Source organism: Penicillium chrysogenum (genome assembly GCF_028827035.1).
Source record: "Penicillium chrysogenum strain IBT 35668 chromosome Unknown utg000005l_segment0_segment0, whole genome shotgun sequence".
Taxonomy (NCBI): domain Eukaryota; kingdom Fungi; phylum Ascomycota; class Eurotiomycetes; order Eurotiales; family Aspergillaceae; genus Penicillium; species Penicillium chrysogenum.
The window spans coordinates 6,293,197-6,316,787 of NW_026622753.1; the positions used below are offsets into that span (position 1 = coordinate 6,293,197).

Sequence of the window (23,591 nt, forward strand, 5' to 3'; positions counted from 1 at the left end):
TGTATAGACTTTCTCTCGTCCCTGAAGTGGACTTGGGAGTATCGTCCCCGTATCGGAAAGTCATTCTGGTCTCAGGGCCTTTGTCCTATCCCAAGTGCTATTTGTAAAGTTACTTCCCTTCAAGTCACTTTTCTTTTTCTTTCTTTTTTTTTCCCCTTCCTTGTTTTCTTTTCTTTCACTTCCCCGAAAGATAATTAAGATATTGTAATGCCGTACACCCCCCATGCACACACAACATTGGAACCTTAGAACCGCAGAATCTAGGCTCAGATTATAAATACAATACCAATACCAATACCAAATTACCGTGAGGAGAAAAGAAAAAAGAGTCTCCATCAGCAACGGGGCTTCCCGAGTGTCCAGTTTACCGAAGCGGGTGCGGTCGGGTTTTTGTTTGACTTTGATCTATATTAAATGTATATTAAATTGTATTTGAAGTGGAAGAACTCCGTACGGATAGGGAGTACAAGACGTACATAGTACCTATGTCCTATGTCCTATGTCCTATGTCCTGGTCTAATAAAGGTTTTATAAAGGGTTTATAAAAAGAACATCTGAAACGAAATAAACCCAACATTCCAGTCTCTCTCTCTCCCTCTCTCCCCCAATGACAATCACCCGGGTACTCATGAGGAATGCCACAGCTTTGCCCCTCGTTCATATGCACCCAGGCACGGATATCCAACCCGAAAGGTCCCAGGTGTGTTACCGTTCAATGTTTCGCCCTACATCGGACTAGTGGACTTACTACGGACTCTTACTCCTTTCGATAGGCTAGGGAACGGGGCCAATTCCTCGTACCACATGTCATCGGGCTCCTATTTTGATTACATATGTAGCCTTTATTGTTTTGGACCATTTGGGAGGAGTGGTAGTTCGATTGTATGTAGTAAAAGAGGTTCAGATATGATGTCTCTGTGCATTGTCCCTATGATATCTCCAGGGTAAAGGATAAATTCCACCTGAAGCACCTGGGCAGTTCCTTTGGCTTATTGGATCTTCGGTTTCACAGCTGCATGGAAGGTCCATTTATGCATCCCAATGGAGCAATGGAGAGCAAGCCATCAGGCTCCGGGGTGTGTATTGTATTACACCCTTCTTTTTTTTGTATTTCTTTTTTTATTATTTTACTCTTTCTGTTCCTTTGCAGTTTCGCCCCATAGTTATTGGGTGTTGGACCGGTCAATTCACGTCGATCCCCATCCAAAATCGAATACATATACACACAGTGGCAAACCTGAATGAGATCGAGTTACATGGAGAATCCATAAGCAGCTGTAGAGCAGCGTAATGACCTGCATGGTCTCCTCAACTTGAGCAAGTGGAGGGAATTCATCCGGAGAGGGGAACTAACTCCCTTGCGCCATTCAGCTTATTCTCCAGCTGTCTAGTCTGAGACAAGGGGAAATAGTCCCCATTGTCTGCCTTGCTCCTCCGATCTGCGTAGATCCGTGCAGAACCGTCGGTTCCGAAAATCCTCATTCTCTACGGAGTACCTCGTATTCAATGACTCAAACAGTCCCAATGTTCAAAGTAGATAACACCAAGTACTCCGTCTATGTATCTAGAATAAAATCCCCAAATCTCTAATATCCAATATCCCAATCATCCAAAATAATCCAAAATGCCATCCCAAAACGACATCGCCAAACACTTCCGCGCCCTCCACCAACCCGGCAACCCCCTAATCCTAACAAATGTCTACGACGCCGCAACAGCCTCGATAATCGCCGCATTACCAACAGCACCGGCCATCGCAACAGCGTCCTACGCGATCGCCGCAACGATCGGCGTCGACGATAACGCGCTGACAAAAGCCCAGAACCTCACCGCGATAGCCGCAATCGCCGCCTCCGTCCGCGCCACGAACCCGACCAAACCATTAACCGTCGATGTGCAAGATGGTCACGGCGATGTCTCGGAACTAGCAGATACCATTAGACAGGTCATCGCGCTAGGCGCTGTGGGGTGTAATCTCGAAGATATGGACGCGACTGGTGTGCTGTGGTCGGTGGATGAGGCAGCGGCGCGGGTAGAGGTTGCTGTTCAGGCGGCTAGGGAGGCGGGGGTTCCTGATTTTGTGGTTAATGCTAGGACTGATGTATTGCTGACGGAGAATGGGACTGTTGAGCAGGCTATCGAGCGTGGGAGGGCGTTTTTGAATGCTGGTGCTACTACGGTTTTTGTTTGGGGTGGGCCTAGTGGGAGGGGTGTTTCCAGTGCGGAGGTGAGGAAGTTGGTTGATGCCTTAGGTGGCATGGTTAACGTGAAAATGACTTTGAGAGAGGGCTTTCTGGGGGTGAAGGAGATTCGGGAGTTGGGCGTTGCGAGGATTAGTGTTGGGCCGGAGTTGTGGCGGGCTGCTATGAAGGCATTTACTGAGAGGGCTGAGCAAGTGTTGGCGATGTGAGGACGTACGTGGCTATGCTTGTCTAGGCAAATCTATGTCTACATTACGTTTTCATGGCAAATGTCCTGCAGCCCAAAATAAATTGTCCGGCCTTTAGTGTAAAAAGTAAAGTCACGGATTGATTGATTAATTCCGAGTACACTCGCCTAGGCATTCTGATATATAACGACCCCGTATCAAGTCCGGCTACAAATCCCATTTACGCAGGTATTTCCATAACAGCAGTGTTCATCGACAACGCAGGGACCATTATCCTCGCTACAAAGTGGCCAATCATCATCCGTCGATCGACACTTGTTCGCAGCGCAGTAGCCCGAGCAGCATCGGCTGTTCGGGTTGCCGAATTCACAGGATGCTACCATTAGTTAGAGAGCGGTACTTTCAATGTTGTGCTTAGATGTGATCTCCCGGTTCTTACAGTAGACCCCCGCGCAGGTGGGTGTTGGGACACAGGTTGTGATAGTCGTTGTCGAGGGCGAGACAAAGGTTGCTGTTGTGCATGTTTCGGTGAGGACACAGGCATCAGCACTGCCACATCCTCCTGCTGGACAAGCTGCTGCTTCTGTTTGGGAGGGAGATGTAGTTAATACGACTGGGTTTGATGTAGGTGTTGGTTAAATACTTACGGCTCAGGGTGAGGTGGGCGAGGACAAGAGCAAGAGCCTTATAGAGAAGCATCTTCGTGATATCGATATCTAGCTCTTGGTTACGTGAGGATAAATCGTGATCGATTGATCCAAATATCTCAGAGATATGGAATGAAGCACCTCCATCGGTGTCTATATATACACCGCACTAAGACATGCGAATGCCTAAAGCATCAACTTTCGAACAACCCTTGGAACTCCCGGACCAGATGACCTGATACGAATCCATTGACAGCGTTTGATAATGATGTCTCAAGCTCAGGTTATTCGCCACTACCCCAGACTTTCCATCTTCACCGCGGTCGATGTTCTCCCGACGTCATATGAATACGAGGGCGAACACGAGCGACTGGATCAACTCGAATTCCATTGGCTTTTACGTGAGACATAATTCACCACTCGAAACTCTGCTTTATTGGCGTCTGTCAGTGTGTATAGCGATGTGATAAACTACGATATTGCTGGTTCCAATTGCCGGCCGGTAGAGTCACAGCTTGGAATTGGTCATTCTATTTCTTGTCTCAGACCATGAATAGACAAGAAATCTCAAGTCACAAGCCAGCATGTGGTAGATGATACGAAGCCTAAAAATAGTTCACATGGAGAATAAGTAAATGGTACGAACGACGAATCCTTCACTGTATGCCATACACCTGCCGATCTCAATCAAACGCAGACTCATGTTAGCCACTCATAACCTAACGGGGAATTTTGATAAAGGTAAACCATTCCCAGCATTCCGTTTTATGTTCAAAACAGCAATTGAAACAAAAAAAAATTAAGATAAAGATCCAATAGAGCTGGTGGCCAATGTGCATTGGACTTGTATATGTTACGGCGCCAAAGACCTCTTACATTCCCGGCTACCCAAGCCTGCAGCGGCAATGTTCCTCAAAGAAAAGGTTCACAACGGTGCTGCAGCGATGGGGTCCATCCAGGCCGATAGTTCTATTCTGGTGCCCTTCATTCTACATTAGGGCACCAAATACGAGAGTCCGCTTGGTTTGGGCCCTTCGTTATCATGGAGTATATCAACCATGCAATGAACTTTACCAAAGCCTTAGAATTACCACCTCCTGATCCTTAAATATTAGTCCGTATCCACGTGCTAATATAAGTATTATCGCGGAGACTATGTACCTTTTGTATGGGAATGGCATACAAAAGATACCTAAATAATGCATGGGTGCTTAACTCCTCCAGGGCTGCGCCCCAAACCCTTTAGAGATTGGCGCGAAGGAGAGTTGGGCTTTGCGATCCTGATCCAACCCCAGCCCACACCTCCATCCCTCATATCACTCCCACTGCCACCAATCGGGACCAAAGTTTGTCATGGCTCGGTGCTCATGGCTCCCCCTAAAACAGAGTGAGTCCCCCAACATAGACATATACGTAAATGCAACATCTAGCGAAAGCATTGTCGAATGTCAACATACGACTTCTGTAAAACCCAAAGCTAACAAACACCAGCTTCCCCGCAGTGCGTGCCTGCATTTTCGACATGGACGGCCTTCTCATCAACTCCGAAGACATAATCAGTCTATCCACGAATCAACTGTTACAGAAGTACGGAAGGCCTCCTTTGACTAGGTCGATCCAAGCCCAGCTAATGGGTGTCGCGGACTCAACAAACGGCGACATATTCCACAATTGGGCCAAGTTGCCCATCTCTCGCGAGCAATTCGCCCGCGAATCAAGCGAAGGCATGCGACTGCTCTTTCCAGATTGCAGGCCCCTACCTGGGGCGGAGAAGATTCTGACAAATCTGAGCTGTGCACGGAACGCTTCGTCTGGGGATAAGATCCAGCTAGCTTTGGCTTCTAGCACCAAGTCCCGTAGTTATGAGTTGAAGACTTCGGGACTAGAATCGAAACAACTGTTGAGCTTCTTCCGGTCGGATAGAAGGGTCCTGGGTGATGACCCACGAGTGAAAAAAGGTCGAGGGAAGCCAGCGCCCGATATTTATTTGCTCGCGTTGGAGTCGTTGAACTTAGGGATTGAGCCTGGGGAAACCCCTATCCTACCTAGTGAATGTCTGGTCTTCGAAGATAGCGTCGCTGGTGTAGAGGCTGGAAGACGCGCTGGGATGAGAGTCGTTTGGGTTCCACATCCAGACGTGGCGTATGAGTACCAACCGATGCACAAGGATATCCTGGCTGGGAGGTCGGGAAGATTCAAGGTCGGAGACGACTGGCAGCTTGGAGAGATTGATGAAGGCTGGGCTGAGAGTATACCTAGTCTAGAACACTTTGATTACGGGAAGTACGGTCTCGATGTGGCATTTCGAATACATTAATGGAACAGTTCCAGTTCAATTTGGTACTTATAGAACGCCAGGAATCTGTTCCCACGTATAAAAACAAGAAGAAGAAGAAGAAGAAAAAGAAGAGGAGGAGGAGGATCCATTAGCGGACCCAAAGAGCAACGATGTCGTCGAAGTATTTCGTAGTCAAGCTCTTCAAATCTCGATCCTCCTTGGTGATATCCTTCCTCAAGCGACAAGAAACTTTAAAGGCCATGTCGCCGAAGCCCCGTTGACTTGATGAGCGATTGACCGAGAGCATGGGATGGGTCGGCGTGGAGACCAGGATAAGACCTCCAGCACGAGGTCATGCGGACTGGAAATGAATATGGAGGCAGTCCCGCTGTCTTAGCGCTTCACCCTGCGGCTCCAAAGAGAGGCACATGCCTTTCCCCATCTAGGTTACTCGCAGAACAGTCCTAAACGGTATGGAATCCCCGCTTTAGCGACACGCCCGTGGGATTCCAATATTAGTTTCCCGATGCGTAATGAAGCGGAAATGATATGATTGGCTACATAGCACCTCGTTGAATGCATACTTCGACTGGACATGGCGGTCCTGGGTTTCAAGTAGCCGCGCAGCATTCGTCAAGGCGAAACGCCTATCAGGACAGAATGCGTCGAGCCTTTATGCCAAACTTGAGAGATGAATGCCAGATCAAGCAAAGATGAAAGTCGGTGGTAAGTAATCTAATTTAATACATATACATATGCGTTTTCAGGCATATGGCGTTTCGCTCTTGCGCGGGCCTGCCCTCTGTCGTGCTTGCCTATGGCTGGGATGCGACCTTCTTCGCCTTGACAATATTGATTATGTGCACGCCGAGCTCTTGTCCGCCGTCAATCTTGCCGAGCTTTGATTCGAGAAGCTCCGCATCTCGCAGAAGCCTACACATTGGTTAGCCAGAAACGACATGTTCTCGAGAAAAATACTCACCTCGCTTTTCCGGCCTCGGTCTGTATCGCCGCACCTTCGAAAGCTTTGCTCCATTGCTCCTTATAGTTCGTTAAGACCTGTCCGACAATCATGCTCACGTTCAACGCGGATAGGTACTTGCTCAGCACTCGTTGTAGCGTGAGCGCCTCTTTCGTGAGCGTCTCCATATATAGACTAACGTTCCTCCGCACCTCATCTTCGTCGTCCCACTTGATCTTATTCATCTCTCTGATGCAAACGGTCGCGCGAGAACTCATTATGTCGACGAGCTTGTCGTGGATAGTGGACTGGTGGTCTTGGAACAGGCGTTTCAACCGGTCATATTGTGCTATGCCGGACCCTGTCATGGACGGTCGACGACGAACACATTCGCGCACGTAGGGTATTAGAGCAATGAAGAAGGACAGCGACTGCGAGGCAAGGGCAAGGTGCTTGGTATTGATATTGGTCAGCCCAGCTGTTATCTTAGCGCCTGCACCGAGAATAAGCTGTTGTGCGCGAGAGTTGTACAGTTTGAGGTAGTCGATTAGGAGCGTTGAGATGTCGTTGACCATGCCGGGGACCGATGCCAAGAGGATTGTGTATTGTTCTATACCGTGAAGCGCTAGTACTGCCGAATCGACAAGCGTGAATTTCTCACCCTCGATGACCGCCAGTGTCGGTTCTTTCTTATTTTGCTTAGGAGCAGTCGTCGGTTCTGCAGGGGTGTGGGTTTTCTGCAAATTTAGTTCGCCTGTTTCCAGGACTGCGGCACTAACATCCGTGTAACTGAGCCATGCCGGTGGATCAGTGGTCATGGACTGGACGACGTGCGCAAGGGTCAATGCGTCCTGCGGCTTGAAGTCGATACGTTCCCACTTCTCAGACTCTATCTTTTGCACTAGCTTTTGCTTTTCCACTTCGTGCAGAATCGGGATAAAGGTGTGGATTTGGTTGTTCACGACACCTTTAAGGCCTCGCCAGAGTGACCAGAGACTGCCTCGCATTCATTGACAAACAAGCGATTCAGCGTGAAGTAGCTTAGGAAATCTGTCAATCCAAGGTGAACAGTTTGCTCGGCTCTGACTCGCAGCACCTTTGTGATCTCTGATTGTGCCTTGTCCACTGCCTGTTCGAGGAGGCTCGATATATCAAGGGCATGAGTTATCTCTTCCTGCAAATTATATCCCATCGAAAGGCTGGGCGAGCGGGAAGTCGGGTTGCCCTTGCTTCCTGGGCTTTGGACGGAAGTAAGTACGTTGTTTGAAGTCTTTATGCCGCTTGTGATATCGAGGAGAACCTTGACCTGCACAGTAAGCCTCCGTAATGCTTCGCCTATCCCGCAGTAGACCTTGACGAAGAACGCCTCGGCGTCATCGGGACTGAGAGCACGCAAGTTGCGAGACAGAATGCTCGACATTTCCTGCCTGGTCGGCCGTCGACCGCCTGTCCGCGTGGATGCAGACGATTCACTTTCGTCGTCAGTAGAGCTCGGCAAGTGCTGGCGGATAAGAGACTTTATTTCTCGTATAAGAGCTTCACGAAACGTGGTACTTGCTGCAGCTAGATAGTGCGAGTGGCCAAGGCCCTGTAGGATAGGAGTGAGTTCTTCGCGCAGCTTTTCTGCCATCATCGGGCAAGTCGATGAAGATGCATCTGTCGCGCCCTGTGCGCGTTTTGTCCAGCGCGCCAGAGTGTTTCTGGGTGGTGCGTCGGATACATGTCGGCGCAGGTCGCCCAGAAGGACGTCCAGCAATCGGGCTTCATAGCCTTTTCCAATCCGCAGGTGAAGCTGGTCAATATCTCGTAGCAGTCCTCCGAGAGCGTGCAGCCGACGTAGATCAGTAAGGCCGATGAATTGCAGGTGGTTCGGCAGCAACCAATGCAATTCGCCGCCAATTTTCGGATCCAGCGTTCCGGATACAAGCTGTTCGACGTACTAGACGTGTTGCATGGCCGTCTCCAGCTGCACAGAGTTTACGAGTTCCTCGCAATGACTCACGCCGCTGAGAACACATTGAAGTTGTTTAGTAGCCTCACCCAGCTTTGTCAGATTGACCCGTCTTCGCTTCAACCTGATGATTTCCAAACCGCGCACTACCATCTCTCTGTCCAAATGCGCGAGGTCATTCCTCAGATTCTGGATCTTTGCGACAGAGTCGGTTGCCTCGGCCTGGAGTTCACGAAGGGAGCCGAGCGCGGCGAAAAAAGAGGGCGACGCTTGCAAAATTGAAAATACCAAATGAATCTCTACAGTGTCCATGTACCACGATAGCTTCTCTTGCAAGATGGTATAGGTAGCAAGCGTCTTCCTAGTAGGCTGCGGGTCGCTATTTGCAGCAATGTTATCACCTCCGATGGTGGACATTGGCTGCCTTACAACCTCCGTATGCTCACTGACAACATCGAAAATGCGCGGATTCTCGAGGCGAAAGTTTTCATCGAAATACACAGAAGGAATTGTTGACAGCGGTGTAGGTGCAAGCTGGCCGCGCTTCGAAACGCTCGTCTTCCGCCTTCCCCACAGTGCAGCTTCGTCGCCTTTGGTACTGGAGCTGTCTTGACGAAATGTCTCTTTGGACTCTGGATTCGTGCGTTGGAAAGTATCAAATATGCTTCCAACCTCACTGAGGCAGTCTTTAAAGGCCGAGGGTTCCATATGGGGGACAGTGGAGAGAATGACAGGAGATATGTCTCGGGTGGTGGGCGGTTTCTGTGAAGTCGAACGGATTGCGGTCTGAGGGAGAAGCGGCATAGATGGACTTGAGGGATGCGGGGTACCTACATGTATATACGTACATGTATGTACCGATGCAGATAGTCTGCGATGGATGCACTCATTCTATCTCCTGGCATTTCATAGGAAGACACTAGCTACCTATCATTCAACTAAGAAATGCAAGTTCAACACTGTCTATTATCATCATTCTATCATACAAATATAAACACTAGTGAACATCATTTAAAAGATGGTATTCGTCGAGAGCAAGTAAAAAGGTCAAACGCCATAGGACAGACAAGAGAGTAATGGAAAAGGAAAAAGAAACAAGCAATACAATAATTAGATGTATGAGACAATGAGAAGAGAAAACAAAATGGACAAAGCACGCATAACTAAATCCCAACCAGACACCGGCATCAGGAGTCACCCTAAAACAAACCCAGACCCTTTCCCGAACCCATCCATACCCAAGATCCTAGTCCAACCCTCTATCTATTCCATGGATGCAGTTCCTCATCTGATCGTGTCTCGGTAATGTCATCCGCAAGCATTTAACAAAAGAAAATGGGGGTTGCAAAGGCGAGATGACATCTTGGAACAAAACAATAAATCGATCAGACCATCCGACTCCTTCCAGTGCGCTGGTTTCCCATCAATATAAGTACAAACGGATAAGGAAATGCATGAAGAAAAACAAAGGAAATGAAAAAAAAAATCAATCGAGAGGCGCAGACATAGTCTCTCGTGGGAATCAAGGGGCTTATGCAATGAGTTTATTCAACAAAGGAAATAATGGAAAATTCAAGCTGTTGCGAGACCACTGGCGTGGATTGTGAATCGCATCATACAGCAGTGGACCATGAGTGGTCACCTCGAGGCTTCATTTCGTAGTTCTCCGGCTCGGTGCTGGTAGGCCGACGAATAGTAGAATTGGGGAAGTACATGTGTGGCGGCATCGATGTCGGGTACGCAGGGCCAGTGGGCTCGGGGTAAGTGAAGTCGTTGGCCGATCCGGGCGACGGCATGCTACCGTGAGACGGCGAGGCCCATCCGAGACTAGTCATGTGTGGACTGCCGTTCACACTATTGGGACGGTGATCACTGTTGGCCGGGGGTTCAAGAGGCTGAGGCGGAGCGTAGGGATGCGAGGTCATGGATGGCCGGGTGTGGGGCGCACTGCCATAGCTGGACAGCGAAGGAGAGGTCGCAGTCGGGGAAGCCCGAGGGCTGCCTTGGGGGAAATCCCCACGCACATGAGGCGGGATAGGACCGGTGCCCATGTAGTAGTCGCCAGCTGAGCGATGCATATTCAGCGGGGGAAGCTCGCCACCAGGTGACATGGATGGATGCTGCGCGGGTGACGGTGTAGAGTGGATGGAAGCGTGCTCGGAGAACATTCCTTCACCAGGACGTCCACGATCCTTATTTTGCCGCAATTGGGCCTCGGTTTCAGCAGCGGCTTCTTCGATGGTCCCAGTGTGGTGGTTTTGGTGGCGTGTCAACGTCGTACGGCGCGTGAAGGTCTTCTGACAGTTGGCGTACGGGCATTTGTAGGGTCGCTTGCCGGAGTGAATGCGACGATGTCTGGCCAGCGAGGACGAGTCGCTAAAGGGCTGAATAGCTGTTAGATCTAGCCAGAACCAAAAAAAGAGGAATATACACACTTTGCCACATCTCTCACACATATGAGGCTTCTCTCCAGTGTGTACACGGGAGTGCACTGTTAAAGCCGAGCGTTGAATGAACTGCTTTCCACACCCCGGCCACTCGCATGCATGGGGTCTAACTCCGGTGTGAATACGCTCTAAGACGTTGTCAGTGGCTGCCTCTCGGAAATATCCAAAATATCTGGTAGGGTACATACCATGTCGAGCAAGGTCACTGCGCCGTGCGAAGCCCTTGTTGCAGGTTGAGCAGTGGAAAGTCTTTGGCGGTGGTTCAACCCCTGCTCTTCCCTGCGGGACAGGTTCCTGCTGCATCTGGGGATCGCCAGCGTATCCCGCAGGGGCATAGGCCATGTTTCGAGGGGTTGAACCCGTGGGCTGTGCATAATAGAAGGAATCGGCAAGTCCAGCATCCATCTGCATGGGCGGAGGACCATGAGGAGGGTATGCATTGACAGGGTTGTCCGAGCCACCTGATTCGCTCTTCATGGTGGGAGAAGCTCCGGTGTGTAACTGTGCACTCTGTTGAAAGTACTGTTGTTGTAACTGCGCTTCGGCTGCTGCGGCGGCTGCAGCGGAGTTTTTCCTGTTCAGGATTGTCGTGAAGTCCATGACCCGACCCAGCAAGTAGCCAAGTGACCGCGGTCAAGGACTGCTTTCGAAGGCGTCCTTCGGCAGACCTTCCGTGACCAATATTCCGACGAAGTCCGATAGCTTATTGGATTCGGAGTCCTTTACGCGTAAGGACTGGTCGATAGGAAGGATGGAGGTCGTCGGGTGGGAGATTCGGGTCACAACTAGCAAGCTCTGCAAGTCACGATATAGTCAGAACCGATTTTCGGTACAGTAGATCGAGCTCGATTGGCAAAGGCTCCGCGAATGCGCAGCCGGGAGAATCTTAGACCAGAAACTCACCCTGCGTGAACCTGTATTACACGTTCTGTCTTGGACAGTCCCTCAGCGAAGAATGGGACGGGGTAAATTCTCCACTTTTCTGCAGTGGAATGCAAGGTTGCGTAAGAGGTGTCGAACGATGGGCTTTCTGCCGAAAATCCAAGCTCGCCTCAAAGAATAATGTTGTGGTCGGCTAATTGCGGAACGCGTGATTGTTTGTCGGTGAAGGTGGAGATAGGTCTACTATCCCTGTCAAGATCCCTATGCGAAAAAAAATTGTCGATGGTCAGCATGGAACGAAGATCAAAATGATTGCGATTCCGAGTTCTTTCCACCACAGTGCTGTAAGCTCGTAGACTTCTCGCCTGTGCACCGCGGTTCTCAGTGGGAGACCAGTCGCAACGTTGAGTTTCCAGGGAAACGAAAAAGACGAGGCCAGCACAGATGGGGAAATTGTCCGTGGTCGCGAAACCCAAGATAACAGCGCCAGAGAGGGTTGGGCAGCCAAAGCGAAGGCGAGATGCGTCATCACTGACAAATCGCGGTGAAGGTAAGAGCGAAAACATACCTTTTTGGAAGGAAGCTTCAAGATTAAAATATGGTAGAGAAGGGTCGAGGAAATAAAGAAGTTCGGAATAGGAATTCGGAGCAAGTGGGGTTGGGAAAAGGTATAACAAAGAGATCGAAGAAATCGAGAAGAAAAGAAAGGAAAGCGAAGGGTTAAAAAGTAGAAGATGAGAAAGGGGGGAGAGGAGAGAGGAGAGAGAGAGAGGAGAGAGAGAGAGAAATAGGAAATATGATTATTACATGATTTAGGTGATTTAGGTGTGGTAGGTGCCACTGTCTCTTGCATCTTTTTGTACATATTATTTTTTTATTTACTTCTTTTGTTTCTTTGTCTTTTTTGGTTTTGATCTTGTTTTCGGGTTTATTTACTCGTATTTATTAGTATTTATTAGTATTATTATCATTTCAAGTATCACTTTTGATACTATATTGCTCTTCTATATCCTACATAGGTAGCATACCCCCATTCCCGTATACTCCAAATAATCCCATCCTCCTAAACTCAACTCCCTTTCTAGAAAGGCTAGTTCTCCTAGTCGGACCCAGCGAAGCCCGCTAGAAGGAAACCTGGCCGCACCAGAAGGATCCACCTTCTCCCCCGTGCGAAAATGGATACGAAAGGCCGATCCGAAGAATTTCCTTATTATTTTCGATATACAACAGTGGTCCCCTGAAATTTCTCTCTGGATATTATAGTGACGTTTATTCCCCAGACATTAACCAGATTTAGGGATAAGTTAGGATTGGATTAATAGAGAATCAAAGTAGGAAGGCGTTAATAAAGTCACCCACAGTATGGAAAAAGGGGCCTAAACTACAACATACGGCCCCTGAAGCTAAAAAAGAAAATACGTGCATTTCCCATCTGCCGGATCTCGCGATTTAAAATAATAATAATAATAATAATTAGGAAAAATATAAAGGAAAAGAATGAGAAAAATGAAAGCCAAAAAGACAGAAAAAAAAAAAAGTAATTGGAGGCCTCGGTGATCAACGATGACATGCAGGTTTCTCATGGTGCGACACATTGAGTGATATACTTATTTTTGTACAATTGGAAGGAGATTACCGTACGGAGTACCTCGATAGTCTATCCCGACTATTGTTAGCGCAAAATCGAGATTTATACCCTTCTAGAAGGTTTCCACTATTACGATGGTAACCTTTCCTGTCCGTACCTCACGCAGCATACAACATATATGGGTTACACTGTCGGTAGGACGAACTACACTTCGACTTTCTATTCTCACTCTGTTTCCCCTCTTCTTTTCTTAGGTACCTGGACTCCGATGCAGTGGAGCTAATCCAGTCTGCATCGGTAATTACACAACCCATCTTATTCGCCCCTTTTCCCTTCCGGGGGACACTAGAAGGCACCGGCTGGCTTCAGCCTCTGGGAACCCACTTTACTGCCACAAAAGACGGCACGGATGGCTCCGCCAAGCCTTCTCCTTGCCTTCCAGAAGGCCGCCAGAAGGATTTTGGAACATCCGTAGAAGCCGTAGAAGAAAAAAAAAAAGAAAAAAGAAAGACATGCGCGGCCCCCATCTTGCGCACGGTTCGGAGCCTTACCAGGAGATCCTCCCTGACTATGCACTATACCTTTCACCTCGAGGGATTAATGTAGGAAAAAAGAAATAAAAATAAAAGAAAGTAAACAGACCCCGACAGGTATCTGCCTAGAGGCAAAATAGAATAAAACTCGAGAAAAAGGGGGGAGTTGGGCACCATCTGGGCAGGATGACTGGTCCAGTCATATTCTGCCTAGGTGACTGTTCAAGGCTATTCCTCTTCATTGGCGTGATTATCCTCTCACGCTCTTTCTCACACACCTACCGTTCTCAGCCCCTCACGAAGCTAACGCATACCCTGGCAACTGTGACGAAAATGACGACACCCATCATCATACTGCACTTGCCGGGGTTTGGTGTCAACATTGAACCCGGGTCCTGCCTGCGGGGAGTTGCGGAGATTATCTCCCCTCTACAATGTTTTGTAAATACCATCCGTGTAAAGCCGAATAAACAAAATGCTGGCATCTTAGGGGACTTGGTCAACCAATGGCTGACAAGACGATCTATTATAGTTCGCCATTGACTATATTGTACGGAGTAGTTTCCTTGATTTTGCGCAATCGCCAACGGAAAATCGAACTAGGGCGGGTCAGGCCGACGCATATTGGATGGCTGGCACATGGTTGTGGCTGAGACACGCTAGTCTCCATATTTCTATTAGTAGAACATTTTCAGCCTGTACCTCCGTAGCCCCTGGGATGGAGCATGTCCTGTACAGGTCAGTTTTGGGTATGTTTTATGACTGCAAGGTTGGTTTCTGACAAATTAGGAGGAATTTTCCCTCCCGGAGGCTAGGTAACTCTATGTATTGGAAGATCAGACACACATTTTGGGCAACCTCCGGAGTACCCGTGGACATAACCAGATGTGTACACATATATGTACTCCGTACCAAGAAAAAAAGAAAACAAATATCCGCAAAATCCAGGAACAGCCGCGTACGCTATGACCAAATGGCCCGATTTTCTGTCTCTGTCGCAGATTCCACTCTGATGTCACCCTTTCTCCTGGGGAAATTGAGCACTGGCCCACTGATGTGCCTAACTCATCACACCAAGGTAAATAGTCACAGATAATTCAACACTAGCTCGTCTCAGCCTGCTGCGCGAGACCAATTGCAGAAAATATGCTATCCCTGGCACCAAAATATACTCCGTACCAAACACGTGGCGTAGAAGCATGCAGACGACCCTGAAGCATTGCGTTGCACTATGATCCATGTTCCACCGGGAGGGGACCCGGTATGAGGAAAATATCTCATCGATGGATACGGGCGATGCAGACTGAAACAGCACGTCTTTAACTTCCCATCTCTTATTCTAGTCTTGACTGCCTTCCGACGACTCAAAATTGCGCATCTGGCTCTCTTCGATGGGACGATGGAACTTGATGCAGGTTGTCACTGGTAATAAGTGGAATATCAAATAGCTCCGGATCGTATACCTTGGTCTTAACTGCTTAGGTACTCCGTACTGTCTATGGATACCAAGTAGTACTGGGTAATTAGTAATTACTGCTCACTGCTTACTGATTACTCCACTTGGTCTCACATCCGTTACATTGGAGTATGGACTCCGTACTCCGTACCGAGTATCTCGATCGACAGTCAACGCCGATCGATCTTCAGGGGTTCCATAGGATCTTCGCTGGGTCACGGCATTCCCCTATGCCGTATTCCGTACTAAATGTTACTACAAGCCGTTATTGTCTCCGATAGACGGTGGTCAAATGATACCCCGTGTGTTCGCCAATTGAGGTGTACATCTACGAAAGGGGGTTTGTTTCTTGTTCTCGTGACTCTCGGCTCGCATATATAATATATCTATGGTATGTTGTGTAGCTGGTTCAGTCTAACATTGTAGTTATGGTGTTAAAGCAGGTTTACAATAATAAAGGTTGTGAAGCTGGTTCTTGTAAATATGTATTTCGGATATATCTGCAGAGAAGGAACAAAATAAAACGCTCGGTCTATATAGAACTACAAACCACATGTTTGACACCTATCTATATGCCAGTCACAAAAGACTATAGCTGTGTGGCTAGGCATATGCAAGGGACTGGCATATTCATTGGTTCCATGGTACGGCATAATTTCTATCGGTGAGCTATGGCCTCCAGGGGCTTTGACAGCCTTGCTTACCATGGTAGACAGGCGGGTCCTTCCACTTGCTCTTTGCTTTATCTACCATCTACCGTCACTGACCTCTATAGATGTGTAAAGTCATACCTGGTAGACACCTGCATTTAGTCATATATCGAAAAGGCTCGAATGAGCCGATCGAGGCCTTGAATGATGAAGCTGTTACCCCAATACCCGAACTAAGAACTGCCTGCGTCGGTGCTAGAACAGCCAAACTTGGAGTCGAGCCACGCCAAGATTAAGCAGCCTAGGTACGGAGTACTCGAGAGAGGGCCGTTCCTCAGGTACATCTTCAAGGGCTACAATCTTGCACCAGAAGAGGTAATCCAAACATCCATATCACATTATTCAACTCATTAGGGTAGCCAAAAAGGTGTCTATCATCTATAAACAACGAAACGAAACTCCATGCAAAGTGGCATTCCTTTGCCCATGCGCCCATGCGCCTGAAGTTGGGCTTATTGATCCAGCAGACCGCCGGGGCCAGAAGACCATACAAAGGAGCCCGTACACGTACTGTACATGCACAAGGCAAAACAAAACTATTTATCTCTTGCGCCATGACAGCTCCAAGATTTGATCACCATTTTTCTCATCGCGCATGACATACCACTGAGTGACACGGTCGTTCTCCTCGTGAACGGCATCCTGCAGTTGGAATGACCTTTTATGCTCGTCCTTGCGGCGGAGGGGACCCAATTCGTGCAGGTAAGATTCGTCATTGGCGCCATTGTGGGCGTCCCAGGTCTGCTCCATGGCGAAGTCGTCCTGGTCTGGGTCGGCGTGATACTTGATGACCGAGAACCCGTTCGTCAAGATCCAACCGTCCCCAAAGTGCCATTTGCGGAGGAGGCAGCTGTCGCCGCATAGCTCGGCGACCACCGCTAGCTTCGGCATGTCGGCGTGGAACCAGGACTTCCAGTGGTGCACTGTGAGCGGTGGCTCGCGGCCGGACTCGAAGAATCCAGAGGCGTCGTGCATCAGGTCCAACTGTCTTAGACGGTGGTCCACCGTCAGCCGGGTCTGGGTGTAGCGGTACACGCAGATGGCGATGCGACGATCGCCTGTGAAATCCATCGCAGAACACTTGTCGTACACGTTGGTCATTTCCACCAAGAGAGGTTTCGATAAGAAGACGCCTGCACCTCCAAATCCAATCATTCCGAATGCCGCAATTTGCGGGATAGACTCTGACAATCCGCCAATATACATAGAGGTGGTGTGGTCGTATTTGGCTAGCGCATCCACCAGTCTGGGCATTGACAGGAAGAATGTGTCGTCGTCAATAATACAGCCCCATCGGGTTGTTTCCCGCGCATTCTCCTTCAAAAGAGGGATGAGTGCGAAGTATCGGTTGAGGTAGTCATCCTCCACCTCAGTGATGTGGAGGTTGATCCCCAGCGAGTCGGCCTTAGTCAAGACATCCCGTTTTCCGTTCTCCGAGTGATCCGGTTCAATCAGCGCGAAAATGCGACAGCGCGAGTATCCAGCCCAGTGAGCGAATGCATCCAGAGACTCATTCAATCTCTCGACACTGGTCGCGACGCCAAAATCGATGTGTGATGCGTCCGCCAATTTCGGTGGCTGTGGGACCCGCAATGACACTGGAGCGGGAATTGAGCACCCGTCCGCTGCTCCCTCAGTGCCCTTTGGCACTTCCAAGAACGGCTGCTCAAGCCACTGTGTGTAGGGCACTGGTTCGTCCGTCATATCGAGTACGATTTCTCGGCGGGTGTATTGGGCGACATTGACAACGTCTAGGCTTTCCAATTTGTCGTAGTCGAGATCGCATAAGACATCGGGCCCGACGGTAATGTTGTTGGAAACTGTCTGCAGAGGCAGCTTCACCGGCTCGACCGAGGGCCATAGTACAGCGGCAAATCCTACCACAAACAGGAAGACAGCTCCAAATCGCAGCACCTTTTTCCAGGCCCATGACGCCCCAGGAACAGACCCATCTCGGGCACTGAATAGCATTTTTTGTGTTGTGAGATTTTGTCGGCTTCTACCGCATTGCGGAGATAAGAATCTGGTCTAGAACACAATCAAGGGCCCACGGTCGCAGGCGGATGAAAGTGCGGTATAAATATGCCCAAGTGGTATGGAGAGGGATGGAGGAGAGGAAGAGGAAGAAGAAGAGGAAGAAAATGAAAAGAACGGGAAGATAAGGGTCAAATGGGCGATCATGGTTCCATGGGATGAAAATGGACAGGGCCAATTCTCTAAGGGGCCTGAAAGACGATCGATGACGTTGCAGGGTCCATTTGGCGAAAGTCACGTGCATTCACATATACCTGTAGGGGTCTGGTCCCACTGTAACCTCAAGGGGTTGGAAATTATATCCAGGTACGAAGCTATATAGGGCCAACATGCCTCCGTGGCAATCTATCCCTTCCAATACCAATTTAGCATGGTGATTCCTACAACGTTGTACTCCCAATCCAGTGTACAGAGAGCTGGAGTACAACCGTGCCAGTGCCAAGACTTCCGAAGCAGTGATCCCTGCCTCTCACTCGTCTGTGATCCCTCCATTCCCCACATCCGCGCGTCCTCTACCCGTGTGCTACTCCGTCCAAAATGGCCTAGATAGCCTAGATAGCCAAGACACTATTTCGCCCTAAATACGCACTACAATGGAGTATAACGGAGTAATGTCCGGACAGCCATTGTTGTATGTTGTATATAACAATTGACATTTGTGACATGGCTATTTGCAACTCCCCAGGGACAGCTTGGTTCATCTACGCACTGTTCCCACCACGCTATCACTCAGCCCCACTGTATTGATTGAAGATCTTTGGGTGATATTCAAGCCTATTACTCTTTTCTCACGAGAACTTTTGGGGCATTGCCAACATGTACTCCGTACTGTACGGTGTACGGAGTCGAGCCGACCCAGCCCCCGATGCCAATGCCAATGGGGCTTACTGGAGTTCCACTCGCATAAGGAAGCCTAGTCTGCCTTACGCATGGTTTGTATGGATATTTCTTGCTCCTCTGCGGATTTCATCATCCTCCGCACTGTGGCCCCTAAGATGCGTAGCTGGTAGCTAGGGCAAGGGCTTACGAGTCGGTCAGACAATCCCCAGGGCTCCTTCCGACGTTGCCATTCCTAAGTCTTTCCTTTCCGTGAAGTAAGACTTAGTTTCGCAAGTAGTATGGATTCAAATAAAAAGTACAACAAAAGGAGATCATCAAGAATAACATATGCATGCATCGAGAAGAAATGGTAAATAGGGACTACCACGGCTTCTCCCTTCCTTCTCTCTGTGTTCTTGATGGTATGAAGTAATAAAGTGGAAAGCAGATGGTTCATACAAGTCCTCCAGCTAGGAAAGAGATGGCTGTCGGTTTAAATGACCTCCTTTTCTCGTGAACTTTCCAAGTTGCCGGTTTCAAACCAATTTCGACCCGTGCCGTCTTGTGCTAAATGTATGACAGTAGGTTAGAACATGAATAAGACTCAATCAGCGATTATAAATTCACATAGCTGCCATCGGTATATGGATTAGGGTCGTTCGGGTAGTCTAGCCATCTCCGATATAGATCCTCCGTATCTTGCGTTGTAAATATGTACGTTAACCGATAGAGGATGTGATCCCACGGTGACCCCAGTTCCAGAAGCTACTAGGGCCACCATTGATTTTAGCAGGTTTACCTGGATTCATGATTCATCCAAGCTCCTTCGATGTCCTTTCTCAAAGCATAGTGACTGAATAATCAACAGTTAGTATCGTTCCAATTAACTCTAGAGGCGGAGGAACCAGTCGACGAAAGCGATCGGAATAGGCATATCCGTTGAAACCGATTGCCAAATGCGGCCCGATGGGGAAAGGCTTATGTCCTAGGTTCCGGGTAGCTGAAGGTCACCTTTTCGGATATCTGAATAAACAGAGACCATCCATGGATGTTCTGGGCACTTCGGGGCCGGCTCGGAGTTTTCCCTCGAGGGCCCTCACACGCGTGAAAGCTCCCTATAAACTCTTTTCGGCACTGATCAGAGTTGTATTTTGGGGTGGGTCATAGATGGCAGGAATCGACGGGGGGTCCTCCTTAGTTCTATCTGCCACCGTCAAGGTTCCGCCACGATATGGTTTCTCCTCTCTATGGATCACGAGCTAACAAAGAGTATCTAACAAAGAGTATAAAGGATAGATACCAACACACGATATATAGAATAGACCCAGTGGACGACATACCGAACATCACGTAAAGTTCCAATCCTAGTCTGCTCAGAGGCAAGTGGCACTTGATCATCTTATCGCTTCGAGCTCCTATTGACGATATTTTAATGGACTTAGCGGGACAGAGTTTTGCCCCACTTTAATTCGCTTTAAGCACCTCGGAGCCCCACTGGATGTGCCGATCCAGAAAATGAGACAGAGAGATATATCCGACACCGTTGGGAGTACTTGTCAATCCAAACACTGTCCAGAAGACTACACTGTGAGTTAGAGTCGCTTCATAGTTGAGGGTGGTTTCATAACTCCCGATGTAGAATTCATCCTAATTAGGCAGGAATCTAACGCTACATCTCCACTATTGGCCAGAGTCATTTGTAACAGGTAATATGCCGGAACTTAGTGCTGAGGCTGTTGATGTATGAAGTATAAGGCACTCCGTACTGGTAAGAAGTACAGGGCACGAGCACCCTATAAGTGGATGCAGGGAAAACATGGCATTGTCATGTTGCCTTGGTGGCTAGGCAAGAATATACGCTAACTACATATTTTTCAAGGTTACCAGAACACGCAAGCAGCTCAATGAGATACTGAACAACATGTGAAATGACGAGGGAGGGGCCAGTGGGAATCATCCTTGGACACGATGATGGATCGACATGAAGAAAACTTCCTTTCTCCTTCGTATCTTAACTAAGGTGACTGCGTCTCCAGGTCTGCAGGGCTGGCTATCCATCGTTCAACACGCTAGGTACATAGTACATATCACCACGAAAGAAAGCGCGTTGGCGGCAACGTTCGTTTTCTAGTATGTTTCGCATAGTCCAGCTGCGGAGACCCCCCCCGGTCTCAGCACTCGTGAAAAGTACCAGGATAACCGCTAAAATTTCGTTTATACCGAGTTTGCAATGCAAGAATTTATTTTGACGCAGATTCAGCTCAGGACACGCTCTACAAAGCCGAGCAATTCGAGATCTGTCACCGTTATTCGTGAACTTGCTGATGCTCAAATATGACACGTGAGCTACGGCGGGGCATATTAGCGTTAAGCGCAGAAACCCCCCAATGGGGAAAAGACCAGTTCCGCACATTGGAGTTTGATATCAGTTGATCTGGGGAAATCGGCCACTGTGTTCTTTGTATAAATCCCACAATTTCATCTTTCATCGGATACTGAAGTTACCATCTTCTTCGCCCCCTATTACCACCCCGAAATTCTCGAGCGACCCCCGCCATGGTTGCGCAATCGCTGGCCTCGCTATTGCAGCGGGCGTCGATTGACGACCACGAGGAAGTCCTCCAGTCATGCAATGCAGCCCTCGCCAAATCCAAATCCGATTTGCAAGCGCAGCACATGAAAGTCGTCGCTCTGTTGAAACTCGACCGTTACGAAGAAGCTCTCAAGACATTCCAGGCCGGAGGCGATGCGCTGAAACAGAGTGCAGGCCTGGAATACGCGTATGCATCATATAAGTGCGGGAAGCTTGATGAAGCCACAGAAGCCTTGACTCGCACAGCTGCCGGGCGTGGTGCTAGTCACCTCGAGGCACAAGTGGTATGGTGCCCCATCTGTCCTTCTGCTTGAGGACCAATGTTGATTGTCTTGTCGTAACAGCGCTATCGTGCCGAGAACTTCCGACGGGCAGCTGAGCTTTATGAACAACTCTCCAAAGATGCGACGTCTTCCGCCCACGAGGTTAATGACCTGAACATCAATTCGTGGGCTACCGATGCCCAGCTTCAATGGAAAGGGGAGACGGAATTCGTGCGCCACGATCGATTGTCGAGGGAGGATTTGGAATCATTTGAAACAACCTACAACGCAGCTTGCTTGAACATTGCAAAGGGAGAATTCAAGCAGAGCGAGGTCTTGCTCAATCGAGCTCAAAGTCAGTATGCCACCTTGTTGCCCAAGACTAGGACCCATACTGACGTTCTGCATAGATATCTGCCGCACATCAGAGGACCTTTCACCTGAAGACAAGGCCGCAGAGCTGCTGCCAATCGCAGTTCAACAACTCTATGTCTTGATTCAACTTGGAAAGTTGGAAGAGGCCGAGGCTGTTCTCAAAGATATTTCCGTGGAAAAGTATGTTGAATCATGCCAGTTCGAAACTCGTTACTTACATCCTTTCCTAGCATCACCGAGTTATCTACCAAAAAGATTGCCCGCAACAACATTGTCCTCGCTCGTCCGACTGACGTCAACCCCTACATCCTCTACAAGGCCCTCCACGACACCCCAGATGCCATCAATAATGATCGACTATTCGAATTTCAGGACCGTGATATGGTTGGCAACTCCCACGCCGCAGACCTCCTTGTGCAAAAGTACGATGGTATAATCCGGTCCACAGCTAAGGCACAGTCAAAACGCCCAAGCCCATCTACCGACGCCATCACCAACCTTCTCTCTGTATTCAACGCCGCAGCACGCGCTCAAGGCGAAACCGGCCCTAAAGCCCTCAAACAGATCGTTCCCTTGCTAGAGCGACGGCCCACGGACATCGGCCTTATTCTGACAGTGGTACAGCTCTATGTCAGCGGCGGCAACACCACCTCTGCTATCACAGCCATGGAGCAAACCCTCCGCAGTCTTGAAGGGTCAAACGAGTCCATCCGCTTCAACCCAGGCCTCCTCAGCATCCTCGTCTCCCTGTACCAGCGCGAAGGTCGCATGGTTCAGATCCGCACCACCCTCGCACAAGCCGCCTCCTACTGGCGCGCGAAGCCCGAGCCCCCCGTGTCCCTCCTCCGCGCAGCAGCCGCTTCCCTCCTGCACTCTGAAGACCGCTCCGACCTAGCCACGGCAGGTGATCTATTCCGTGGTCTGCACCAGCAAGACCCCAACGATCGCACCGCCATCGCTGGCTATGTTGCCTCACAAGCAACTCTGGACTATGCGCAGATTGAGTCCGAACTCGACCGCCTGCCGGCGGTCGGCGACCTGATTGCCGACGTCGACGTCTCAGCTCTGGAATCCGCTGGCATCTCTCCCTCCGCCTCCTCGGTTGCAGCGGCTGCTGCTGCCTTCGCTGGTGCCCGCAAGCGTACCGCAGCTAGCGCCAATGACCGCGCCAACAAGCGTGTCCGCAAGTCCCGTCTGCCCAAGGACTTCGATCCCGCCAAGAAGCCCGACCCTGAGCGCTGGCTGCCTGTGCGCGACCGCTCTTCTTACAGACCCAAGGGCAAGAAGGGTAAGCAGCGTGCTGCTGCACTCACGCAGGGCGGTCCTGTGAACGAGAAGACTGAAGAGTCTCCCGTTCAGCAGCAAAAGTCCGGCGGTGGCTCTAATGCTAAGAAGAATAAGAAGAAGGGCAAGCGATAGTGTAATATCAGACAGATAGATATCATAGCCTGAATGCTACCTACGATACATGGAACCAAGTATGTATCCCGTATTTCATATTAAAGGGCACCTAAAACCCGAGACTGCGAGTAAAATATATTCCCACCAGCCTTTTTAGCTCCGGAGACTCCGATCCGCGCCCCTCCCCCAATAACCAGATGTAAACAGCCCCCGTAAAACCAGCTCGGGTACTAGCGACTTCTTTGAGAAAATACCCGACGAATG

The 23,591-nt window shown here is 49.3% G+C and overlaps 8 protein-coding genes across 8 annotated transcripts; 4 read left to right on the forward strand and 4 right to left on the reverse strand.

Moving 5' to 3' along the window:
- Positions 1 to 1,624: 1,624 nt before the first annotated feature.
- N7489_010788 (isocitrate lyase/PEP mutase family protein) lies at positions 1,625 to 2,410 on the forward strand (the record flags this gene model as incomplete). The annotated part of the gene is made up of 1 exon (XM_056716537.1): positions 1,625 to 2,410. One exon carries the CDS (start codon positions 1,625 to 1,627, stop codon positions 2,408 to 2,410), a length of 786 nt encoding a protein of 261 aa, XP_056564159.1.
- Positions 2,411 to 2,775: 365 nt separating this feature from the next.
- Positions 2,776 to 3,088, reverse strand: N7489_010789 (uncharacterized protein; the record flags this gene model as incomplete). The annotated part of the gene is made up of 2 exons (XM_056716538.1): positions 2,776 to 2,972; positions 3,037 to 3,088. The coding sequence occupies 2 exons, from the start codon at positions 3,086 to 3,088 to the stop codon at positions 2,776 to 2,778; spliced, it is 249 nt and encodes an 82-aa protein (XP_056564160.1).
- A 1,315-nt stretch (positions 3,089 to 4,403) lies between these two features.
- Positions 4,404 to 5,353, forward strand: N7489_010790 (uncharacterized protein; the record flags this gene model as incomplete). Its single annotated transcript, XM_056716539.1, has 2 exons — positions 4,404 to 4,423; positions 4,528 to 5,353. 2 exons carry the CDS (start codon positions 4,404 to 4,406, stop codon positions 5,351 to 5,353), a joined length of 846 nt encoding a protein of 281 aa, XP_056564161.1.
- A 776-nt stretch (positions 5,354 to 6,129) lies between these two features.
- Positions 6,130 to 9,030, reverse strand: N7489_010791 (vacuolar protein sorting-associated protein 54; the record flags this gene model as incomplete). Its single annotated transcript, XM_056716540.1, has 4 exons — positions 6,130 to 6,247; positions 6,297 to 7,186; positions 7,243 to 8,214; positions 8,278 to 9,030. 4 exons carry the CDS (start codon positions 9,028 to 9,030, stop codon positions 6,130 to 6,132), a joined length of 2,733 nt encoding a protein of 910 aa, XP_056564162.1.
- Positions 9,031 to 9,839: 809 nt separating this feature from the next.
- Positions 9,840 to 11,273, reverse strand: N7489_010792 (putative C2H2 finger domain protein; the record flags this gene model as incomplete). Its single annotated transcript, XM_056716541.1, has 3 exons — positions 9,840 to 10,610; positions 10,662 to 10,801; positions 10,862 to 11,273. 3 exons carry the CDS (start codon positions 11,271 to 11,273, stop codon positions 9,840 to 9,842), a joined length of 1,323 nt encoding a protein of 440 aa, XP_056564163.1.
- A 590-nt stretch (positions 11,274 to 11,863) lies between these two features.
- N7489_010793 (uncharacterized protein) lies at positions 11,864 to 12,103 on the forward strand (the record flags this gene model as incomplete). Its single annotated transcript, XM_056716542.1, is given in 2 exon segments — positions 11,864 to 11,899; positions 11,912 to 12,103. The coding sequence occupies 2 exon segments, from the start codon at positions 11,864 to 11,866 to the stop codon at positions 12,101 to 12,103; spliced, it is 228 nt and encodes a 75-aa protein (XP_056564164.1).
- Positions 12,104 to 16,382: 4,279 nt separating this feature from the next.
- N7489_010794 (glycosyltransferase family 31 protein) lies at positions 16,383 to 17,813 on the reverse strand (the record flags this gene model as incomplete). Its single annotated transcript, XM_056716543.1, has 1 exon — positions 16,383 to 17,813. The coding sequence occupies one exon, from the start codon at positions 17,811 to 17,813 to the stop codon at positions 16,383 to 16,385; it is 1,431 nt and encodes a 476-aa protein (XP_056564165.1).
- A 3,438-nt stretch (positions 17,814 to 21,251) lies between these two features.
- Positions 21,252 to 23,345, forward strand: N7489_010795 (signal recognition particle subunit SRP72; the record flags this gene model as incomplete). Its single annotated transcript, XM_056716544.1, has 4 exons — positions 21,252 to 21,572; positions 21,633 to 21,906; positions 21,962 to 22,106; positions 22,157 to 23,345. 4 exons carry the CDS (start codon positions 21,252 to 21,254, stop codon positions 23,343 to 23,345), a joined length of 1,929 nt encoding a protein of 642 aa, XP_056564166.1.
- Between the last annotated feature and the right edge of the window lie 246 nt (positions 23,346 to 23,591).